Source organism: Taeniopygia guttata, chromosome Z (assembly GCF_048771995.1).
Source record: "Taeniopygia guttata chromosome Z, bTaeGut7.mat, whole genome shotgun sequence".
NCBI classification, from domain to species: domain Eukaryota; kingdom Metazoa; phylum Chordata; class Aves; order Passeriformes; family Estrildidae; genus Taeniopygia; species Taeniopygia guttata.
Genome location: NC_133063.1, coordinates 17747246 through 17757105, shown reverse-complemented (window position 1 = coordinate 17757105; position 9860 = coordinate 17747246). Strand labels below are relative to the sequence as shown.

The 9860-nt window shown below is 37.6% G+C and overlaps 1 protein-coding gene across 5 annotated transcripts; it reads left to right on the top strand.

The window, feature by feature from the left end:
* Positions 1-73: 73 nt before the first annotated feature.
* On the top strand, positions 74-9377 carry NMRK1 (nicotinamide riboside kinase 1). 5 transcript variants are annotated; one of them, XM_072922626.1, is made up of 10 exons: positions 127-527; positions 1163-1294; positions 2382-2441; positions 2901-2991; positions 3630-3678; positions 5039-5201; positions 5280-5351; positions 6333-6442; positions 7400-7489; positions 8823-9078. In XM_072922626.1, the coding sequence occupies exons 2-10, from the start codon at positions 1164-1166 to the stop codon at positions 8852-8854; spliced, it is 798 nt and encodes a 265-aa protein (XP_072778727.1). In that variant the 5' UTR covers positions 127-527; position 1163; the 3' UTR covers positions 8855-9078. The 5 variants fall into 5 exon arrangements, with proteins under 5 accessions (XP_072778728.1, XP_072778727.1, XP_030114356.1 ...); XM_030258496.4 differs by lacking the exon at positions 8823-9078 and adding an exon at positions 9141-9377 and having other exon boundaries at positions 397-527; XM_072922625.1 differs by having other exon boundaries at positions 397-527; positions 1163-1252.
* The last annotated feature ends 483 nt before the right edge of the window (positions 9378-9860 follow it).

Genomic DNA, 9860 nt, shown 5'->3' with positions numbered 1-9860 from the left:
CCCCGCGCGGCACGCGGCCAATCAGCGCGCGCCGCGCCATGAGGCCCGGCCGCTTCCCTCTCCGCGCTCCGCCCGGCCCCAGGAGCCGCCCGGGCCCAGGAACCGCCCGGGCCCAGGAACCGCCCGGGCCCAGGAACCGCCCGGGCCCAGGAACCGCCCGGGCCCAGGAGCCGCCCGGGCCCAGGAGCCGCCCAGGCGGCGCGGCCCGAGGGACGGGGCTGGCCTCGGCGGCTGCGGGGCGGCTGCTCCGGGCAAGTCGGCCGGGGCGTCGTGCGGTCGGGACCGCCCCGGCTCGGAGGCGGGCTCGCCCCGCGCAGCTCCGTGACGGGACGTCAGAGACTGGCGGAAGGATGTGCCGCTAGCGCCGTCGCGGCGTGGCTGAAGTTAAGTGCGAACTCCGCAGGCCCTGAAGTGTTGGAGCCGGGAGCCTCCGCCAGCCCCGCTGTGCGGGCCCGTGCCTGGGAGAGACGTTCCCGGTCCGGGTTCGTGCGCCTTCGGCTGGCCCCGTGCGTGGGAGCGTTGCCGCGGTATGCCCTTAAAAACGGGGTGACTGCAGTGATGTGCTAGCGCTGTCATGGATTTGTGCTCTATTTGAAAAGACAGATGACCCAGGGTAGAGTAGTGTAGGATTTCTGTGTTGCAGCATTTCTGACAAATTTGCTTTTGAAATTTGTTTTACACATTACTCAGGGCGGCACAAGAGTTGGTGCGGTTTTTTATAATTGTGTTTTTTGTCGTAGACTGGGATTAATTTGCATATAGACGATGGCATAAAATAAAGTCCAAAGGTGAACACGTTTGTTCGGTTCGTTGCGTAATACCCTTTGTGGCACAAAGGGTAATCCTCTGCAACACAAATCTTACTGGTGACTTCTAGAAAGGAGCTTTTTAATCTTATTTTTGTAGCCTGAGTATCAACACTTCCTAAGAAAAAATTACCTGTCTTCCCTCTTTGCAATGATAGCCAGTACTATAAGCATTCAATGAAGCGCCCAATTTGAACATTACGATATTCCTAGAAGATTAATGTGTACTAACTTTAAAAACTCACAAATGCCAACTAATGTAGATAAGCAGCACCATTGTAAAGCAATGGGTATCATATAGGTGACAGCTTGCACTAGTGAATATGTCTTTTGTTTTGGTTTTTTTTTTTTTTTAGCATGCAAAGATCATATCACAGACATGTGAAACACTGGAACGTCCAGTCATTGCACCAAAGACAAGACAATGATATTATTTCAGACTCCTCGTGCGTCAAGAGCTTGCTTTCACAGAAACTATGTGATGCTCTGTAACAGTCTTTTTTCTAATACAATACACATACTTGTTTGTTGGAGGCCGGGAGAGTTTTACCTGCTCAGTCCTTTCAGGTCTTAGGTGTCATAGGTTGTACCTTCCTAAGTCTGACCTAGGAGGATAGAGCAGGTAAAAAGGTTATAAATTGAAGTGTGAAACTGAAAACAAATATTGTTTCCCCTGTCTTTTGCGGAACAGTTTTTCAGCTGCGGTATTTTTCCAGGATAGTTCATTATGTTCTCTGAACAAATACCTATTCCAGAAGACAGTTCAGGGGAAAGAGCTAGGGCAAGGCAGTATTAGTGTCTCCTGGCAGCTCTGACTACTGAAGGTGGCAGGCAGTCAGAGCCTCAGGTGGGATATGGTGGCAGCAGCAGGGATATGGTGGACAAATTAACCTTTAGAGTTTACTCTTCGATCTTTGCAGGGAAAAATAAGTGCTGCCTAGTCCTTCTCTATACTAAGTCAGCTAGTATGGCTTAAACTACCCTTGCAGTAGTTTTAATGCTTCCAGATTAATCTGTGGTGGGGCAGAGGAGGAAGATTTGTATGGTCTGTGCTGTTAATACCCTTAGAAAGGGAATAGTGAATTACACAGTGACTATTGCATTGCTGACACCAGGATTATAAAAAGTTTTTGAACATACCCTTTGTTACAAGTCTTCATTAAATTTTAAAATGTCTTTCTCTTTAGCATGTTTCTTTCTTAATGATTTTGTTTGTTTTGCCACCACAGCTTTTGTTTACCTAGTCTTTTTTATATTAATGCTTGAACTAATGATTGTGCTTTTCTTTAGGAACTTGTATGATATTAATGTTGTTAGAATCGAGTCTCCCAGAGTTCCTTTCAAATTATTAAAATACTGTCAAAAATAAATTGGAATTTAAGATGAGGCATATATATTGCAGGTTTTCTGTTAGCACTGGAACAAGTAGCTAAGATTCTGACTGTGCCTTTGCAAAAAGAAAAATGATGGACAACAGAGAGAAAATAAATTAACTGTATAATTGGTGTTTCTTAATACCATAGTTGCCTTCTTGATCCTGAATTAAGATTTTTCACTGACTATTGTTTTTGACAGTAAAAGGGAAGACGTGAGGAGAAAACAAACTATGAAAGTATTGGTTATTGGCCTTGGGGGGTAAGTTACACAAAATTAAATTTCCTTACAGCTTAAGACTAATCTTCTCAGAATGATGTGATGTAATTTCTATTTCTGAATGCAATTTTTTAAACTGGATTACAAATGCTACATATAATTGTATAGTTTTATAGCATGTAACTCTTAAAAGTTGCATGCTATAAAACTATAAAACACGGTTTTGTGTCAGTTGGAAGCTTCAGGGGCAAGCGTCTGTAGCATCTTTCTTGGCACTGCTTCATTTACTGTACTGATTATTGAAAACTGTTGGAACATCGCAAAAAATTTCTAGACGTAGAGAGTATTTAAATTTTATTATGATTAAAATGTGACTAAAATTTGGGGGAAGTTGTATTGTTTATTTGCATATAAGTATACAGAAATATATGTGTGAGCTTGTACATATGTTTAAAAGTTTCATTTTTGCCTTGGTGAACTTTTTACAATGTTTTTTCACAGTGTAACAAATGGAGGGAAAACAACATTAGCAGAAAAACTTAAGAATATGCTTCCTAACTGTGATGTAATCTCTCAAGATGACTTCTTTAAGGTAACAATTTTAATGGAAAAACCTGATAGGTAAAAGTAAGCTTGAGTAAATTTCAATTATTTTTTCAGTTCTCCTATTGGTGAACTTTTAAAATTGGTGCTGCTCAAAATAATGTTGATTTCATGAGAATCATAAAATGAGCACTGTGTTAACTGAAATTTAAATTGCCAAACTACTGAATATACTCAGCCAAAAGAAATTTCCTGTCTTCTTTTTCACTCTTTTAAATAAGGCATGGATGTATGATGGATGCAGTTCTCAAGGCCTTCTGTGCTAATGAGTTTAATCATACTATCTTAAGCTTACACCCATACAACAATAAGTAGTTCTTTGTCTCCCAAGTCAAAACAGAAAAACAGCTTGTGTTTTGACACACACTTTTCTCAAGTAAAGCTCTAATTAATTTAATGAAAATGATTTGGAATGTTTGTTGTTCTAGGTTAAATAAAGTTTTTGTAGTATATTTTAACAATTGTTGAACAATTGTAACAATTGTTACATCAGTTGAATGTTGAAGATAAATTTAACTAATTGCATACAAAAGTTTATCCTTACGATTATAACCAGACTATGTATCTCTTATAAAAGCATGGTCATAAAAGCAACCTTGAAAAAATTAAATTTTTTTCCCCCTTCAGCCAGAGTCTGAAGTAGAAACAGATGAACGTGGATTTAAGCTATATGATGGTCAGTAACTCTGATGCACTGCTTTTGAACATTGTACTGAAATCGTTGTGCTGAGCTCCAACACTTCTTCCACCGCATCCCCTCGCTCTCTTCCCTTCCAAGCACGGCAGTAAACAAGTGGTTGTTTCAGAGCAATCCTCTTCTTAAAATCATTCAGCTCACTGAGAGTTTTTAATACTCTAAGAAAACTTGCTTAACAAGTAAATAGCTCAAGCTAGTGCTTGACCTTTCCTTTTCTCTTTTGAGTATTTTCCGCTATTTCTTCACTTGTGTCTTGTTTAGTAGCACATGGTACTGTTCACTTAGAAGTCTTGGTTTGCAGTACTGGCATAAGCTTAATGTCATCACTTGGTAATGGCCCTTTTTTTTCTGCTTTTGCTGGTGAGCTAATGGGATATTGCTATTGGATTTTCCAAGTCAGTCGGTTTATCCTGACATCTTTATTTAATGTCACATCTCACAAAAAAAACATATATTTTTAAGTTTGTGATTAATGCTGGCTCTGTTTATTCCTAGAGATGTCTAGATCCAGATCCACTTTAGGCCAATGTTTTGTGTCCGGTCATATCTACTTGTAAACAGTTGCTCGGTTAATAGCTAATCTCTGTTGATACTTTGTGATCACAAAATATATTGCTGAGAATATTGATCAGACCCTTCAGTTGTACTTGAAAACTCATCATTACCACCGATGCAATCTTTGTAAATGGAATGTGAAAGGAGAGGGATAAAATGGACATTCTTATTCAAATATCCAGGTTTAATGCTGCTCTTAAAAGCTCTTTAGAAATGTGTTTGCTGCTATGGTATGCAAAAACTATCTTATTTCTACCTTTTAATACTTCCTCTTGTGTGTCTACAGACAAATACAGGTGTAACATTATGCTATTTTGCTTTGTACACCATGGTCCTTTAACTTTCTTATGCCTGCCTGATGAACCTTATAAAAATCCAAACAAAAAAATTTCGAGTATCTACTCCCCATTCTGACAATTGACAAAATGGTGGAGGTCTCAGGGTTAGTAAATTTTTACAAGTTTTGTGAAAGTGGAGAGCAGTCACTGAAGTTTCTGTCATGAAGTCAAAAGCTGTGAATTCAGTTCAGACAATATTAGATGCCATAAAGTTCAGAGAGACTACACCCAACAGAAATACCCCAATCCTAGTGCAAGCTTTGGTTTCAGGAAGTCATGAATAGTAAACACAGAACTACTGATATAATCTTTGGAGTAATCCTGTTCCCCTTTGTGTAAGTTTGTATGTAGATTATTTGATTCTTACTGATTAATGTAGAGATACTTAAGGTTGTTTTTTTTTTATTCCTTGTTTTTAAGGGATGTTTAACTTTGTTTTCATCTAGTACTTGATGCCCTCTATATGGATGAAATGGTGACAAGTATTCGAAATTGGATAAAAAGCCCAGCAAGCTCAGGTGTTGTGAAAGAAGAGACAGAGAATACATCTGACAATCTGAAAAATGTTTATATTTTGATTGTTGAAGGCTTTCTCCTTTACAATTATGAGTAAGCAGTAATATATAACCTGGTAAATAAAAAGCTATCCTAAAATGGAAAAGGGAACTAAATATCTTATTATCTTAGGCCACTTAATGAACTATGGAATAGAAGATATTTTTTGACCCTTCCTTATGAAGAGTGCAAAAGGAGAAGGAGGTGAGATTATTGACATCTTGTTTAAAAAGAGTCACTGCACGCCCTGAAGTAGTCCTTTTGTACTAGCTTTTCTTTAGTGCTTGCAAAATGTAAACTATTAAGATCATCTATCATCTGCTTGTTAGTTTGAGGTTGTTTGGTTTGGTTTTTATTTTAGAGCACATGGTTATTCAAGTATGAAGTGCTTTACAAATGCGAAAAAGAGAATTTATTGTCATGATAAATGATTTCATTACTGATTGTATATTTGAGTAAAACTGCATTGAAAATGAGAAATGGTTAAAAAAAATACTAAGCACTCTTATTCTTGCTTAAATACAGTTAACTGATGATTATTCTTTGAGTAACGATGTTCATGTGTGGGTTAAGTGTATGGTTTTGTTTAGACTGTCCATTAATTTTACCATGGATCTAAACTAGATTATTGAGCTGTCTGACTTGCCGCTAAATTTGGAGCAATACTGTGTGCTTCGAATAATACATGTGCACAAAGTCAGAATCTGCTGGCTGAGTGAAGAAATCTTCTTTTCACCTGCCTGTGGTGATACCCACAGGTTTTCTTTCTTGGTTTCTCACTAGACTCACTTAAGACTTTAGTGTCCAGAATGGAAGAGTCTAGACTAAACAACTAGTCATTTAAAGCTTGAGAAATCTGTATACCTAGTAAATAGACAAAAAGTAGCTTATTGTGGAAGTCGTGTCAATACAGTTTAATTTAGCTGTAATACCTTTAAAAAAAATTAAAACCCCCAAACTTTTACCTTATCTTAAATGTGGCTTGATTGGCAAAAATAGGTAAGACAGCAAAATACAGCAGAAATTCATGTCACAGATTGAATTAAAACAAAGGAGCCTCCTTGACTCCAACAAAAATACAGCCAGCCTTTCCTCTTTTATTTTTGATAAAAGCTGTTATTTAACCAGCTGACATTAGGGGAAAATATAAAACTTACATGGGAATGCATATGTATTTTTCTGTAGTACCAGAGTCTATCAGCCAGCAGATACACCAGGGTACTTCGATGGACATGTGTGGCCTATGTATTTGAAATATAAAAATGAATTGGAAGAGAATGCAAGTATGCAAGTTGGTATGGTATCCTTAATTTTAAACTTATAACATGCTTAAGTGTGGTACTTGTGCAGTTTTTGTTGAATTTGGGCTTTGTTTTTTAAAGGAACAAAATTTTCTTCAAATGTTTTTGTGGCACTTAGGATGTTTTGATGTTTCTATTAGTTTATATTTCAAGCCTATAGGGATTTTGTTTTTGTTATTTAATAATGAAAATTAGGAAGTTGAAAAATAGAAATGTTCTTCTGATCACTAATTAAGTCCACTTAACAAGATAACACATTTATGTCTAAATAGGAAGCTTCTGAGGCGGTAGCTGATGTACTGGCAGGTTCTTTAGAACAAAACTGAAATCCTGGTGAAGTCTTGTAATAAGCTGACGATATTTTCTAGGTGCTGACTGTCCACACTACAGTCACCAGTTTTTCATGAGACATGTCAAAGCTGGGGCAGTTGTTGGGGTAGTGCCACAAGTTTGTGTGATGCTCACACTAACACAGCTCTTGGACTACCTGCTTCTGGAGTGAGGCCAGAGGGAAAGGGAGGGAAGTAGGGTCGCCTCATTGTCATTAGCACACTGCTTCCTGCTGTGCAGCAAGACTGAGAACTGCAGTGCTCCTCCAGAGCTTGCTCAAAGGCTGAAACTGAGCAACCTGAAATTATCTACTGCACAGAAACCTTTTTGCTGAATTATTCCATTGCTCCACTGTCGTCACATAATTACCATTACACTTATGGAGACTTTTCTACCACAAAAAATTGTACATGAATTATTAACTAGAATTATTTTCCATTATGTTGTTTTTTTAACATGTAAAACAAGTTTGGGGAAGAGGAAAATGAGAGGCGCTGTTCTTGGTTTTTCTTTTTTTCTTCTCTTCTGATGGCACCTATAGGAATTCTTAAAACTTTGCCAGTTGCCATTACAGATAGCTGACATAGAACTCATGAGCACATCTTCTTTTTTCTTCCTCAGATTATTTGGATGGAACAAAATCCCAAGAGGAGCTTTTATCCTATGTGTATAGTGATATAATACAGGAATTAAACAAGCTGAGGGAAGAAAGTAAGTAATGTTACTTGAAATTGAATCTATGTATCCTATTCCCTGTTAACAAGAGGCTGATACTTTCATTTGAAACTACTACAAGAATGAAAGAGATCTGTATTTCTTTATGTTTGCTCATTACTCTGAGTCAATTTCAGTAAAAACTGTTGAGTTCCTTGAAATTAGATGTTCTAAGATCATAGCTGAATCCACTATTACTTAATAATAATAAAAATTGTGGAAGAGAAAGAATATGGGATAAAACATCAATGTAAACAAATGTGTTAGTGGAATTATATTATCACTAATATACAGTGATGCTGCTTTCAAATACGACAGGTTAGATATGTACTTTGTATTTATATTAGATCAGCAGGTCACAGCATGACAGTGTAGAAATCCTGGGTTCCATTTGATACGAGTTGAAAACACCAAGACAGTCGTATATGGCAAGCCAACCAACTGAGCAAATGTTGTGCGTATGACCATAATGCTACTTCATATAACACAAGAGATTTTGTAAGTAATTAACTCTCTCTTGGATATGGAGACAGAGACTCCATTTAGGAGTATGAAAACTGCATTCTATCAATTTCCTTTTATCAATCCTGCTTTGGTTGAGCTTTAAATCTGATTGAATGTGTACATTTTAAAGAACATGAAGATTTTTGTGCATAAAACTAAACCATAAAGATGCACTTCTGTTGGATTAATAAGCATATCTGAACATGCATGATTGCAATTTGAAATGATCATAAGAATGATAGTGATTGCCTCTAATATTCTTAGGAGCATATTATCACTGATAAACATGCTCAGAGAAACTAGTTGTGTAAGTTGCTGTGCTGCTTATTCAGTAACTGAATACATCACAGCTAAACTTATTTAGACTTGCTAAATACCTCTCTGGTGTTTGCACTGTCGTTTTTGTGTTGTATATTGTTTAGAGCAGTTGGGAATAGATGTTAAGAAAATGAAAATAAGCCTGAAGAGGACTCTGTTGGACAAGGTTGGAGATGTATCATTAACAAGATATAGTACATAAATTGTGCAGAGATTGACTGGGATGGCACAGACAACTAGATAATAAATCCATGCTTCAGGGAGGAAGAAGGAAGAAATAATTGTTATTATTTCTTTAATTTTTATTATTTCTTTTTCTAACATTCGTAACTCACGTTGAAAGTGAAATGAAACTGAAATGTTGTGAATGACATGTTCAGAAAGCAGGAATGCCAGACAAATGGGAAAGCTTTGTTATAGAATTTGTGTATATATATTTACACAAACTAGGAAATTGGATCATATTTTGTTGCTGAATAAATTATGTCCTAACTCTTATATTTTCTAGACAATACGTTACATTTTTATAAGCCAGAATAAAAATAAAACTGCAGACATGGAAAGGAAAGGATGAGTTTTATTACTCGATATGTGACAGCTGAACTGGTCAGTGATTGAAATGTAGTACTTTATTGTAAAACTCCTAAATCTATGTATAAGAAAAAGATGTTATCAGATTACAGCTGTGTTTAAAACAAAGTGCTTTCAAATATAATTTTGTACTACTATTTTGCACTAAAAATTCTTCATCTTGCATTTGCTCATATGCTGTGATGGACTGTCTGACTTTAAACTGTATTTTTGTTTTTATTTCTCTTTGGAAAAGGTACAATTGCAAGAGATTAGCTAATGCATGGAATGGCTGTGGAGGGCTGACCTTGGCTAGCCACCAAAATAGGAGAGGGGAAAAAATGTAATGGATTTGCATCTTGACTCATGCATCAAGATAAGGACAGGAAGATCACTCAGCAGTTACTCACACATGCAGTCAAAACAGGCGTGGTTTTGGGAAACTATTTGAATCTACTGCCAATAAAATCAGAAATAACGAGAAAAATAAGAATTTAGAACAAATCATAAAACCCCTTCCCCCCACGCCTCCCTTCTTCCTGGGATTGACTTTTTGCACAAATTCTCTGCCTCCTGTCTCCCAGCAGCAAAGGTGGGTGGGGATTGTGTTGCTTCTTCCTCTTCACAGTCTCCTGCTGCTCGAGACGGTGCTCGAGTGGGGTCTTCCAATTCCACCTGCTCTGCATGCTGATTCAGAAGAGGGAAGGAATGAAAAATGGTATCACCTGACTTTATTCTCAAGTAGTCCAACAGTGGTGCTGAGGCAAGAAGCTCAGTTTTGTCAGATCCTTGTATAGGGAAAAAATGGTAGATGAGCTCCAATACAGATCTATGCATTTGTGATGTAAATCATTATTGGAATATATGGTGCTTCAGCAACTTGTATAAAGAGCTCAGGGCATAGATCTTTCACAGTTCTTCTATAACCATGCCACAGTTTGGAGCTGCATCAATTTTTTTTTATTTTATTTTTGCA

Bases quoted from the DNA above. Each gene is read 5' to 3' on its own strand.
- NMRK1 (XM_072922626.1), top strand. From the start codon at position 1,164: ATGCAAAGATCATATCACAGACATGTGAAACACTGGAACGTCCAGTCA. The intron at 5,352-6,332 runs GTGAGATTATTG...ATTTTTCTGTAG, and splicing joins GAGTGCAAAAGGAGAAGGAG to TACCAGAGTCTATCAGCCAG. The intron at 6,443-7,399 runs GTATGGTATCCT...TTTCTTCCTCAG, and splicing joins GAATGCAAGTATGCAAGTTG to ATTATTTGGATGGAACAAAA.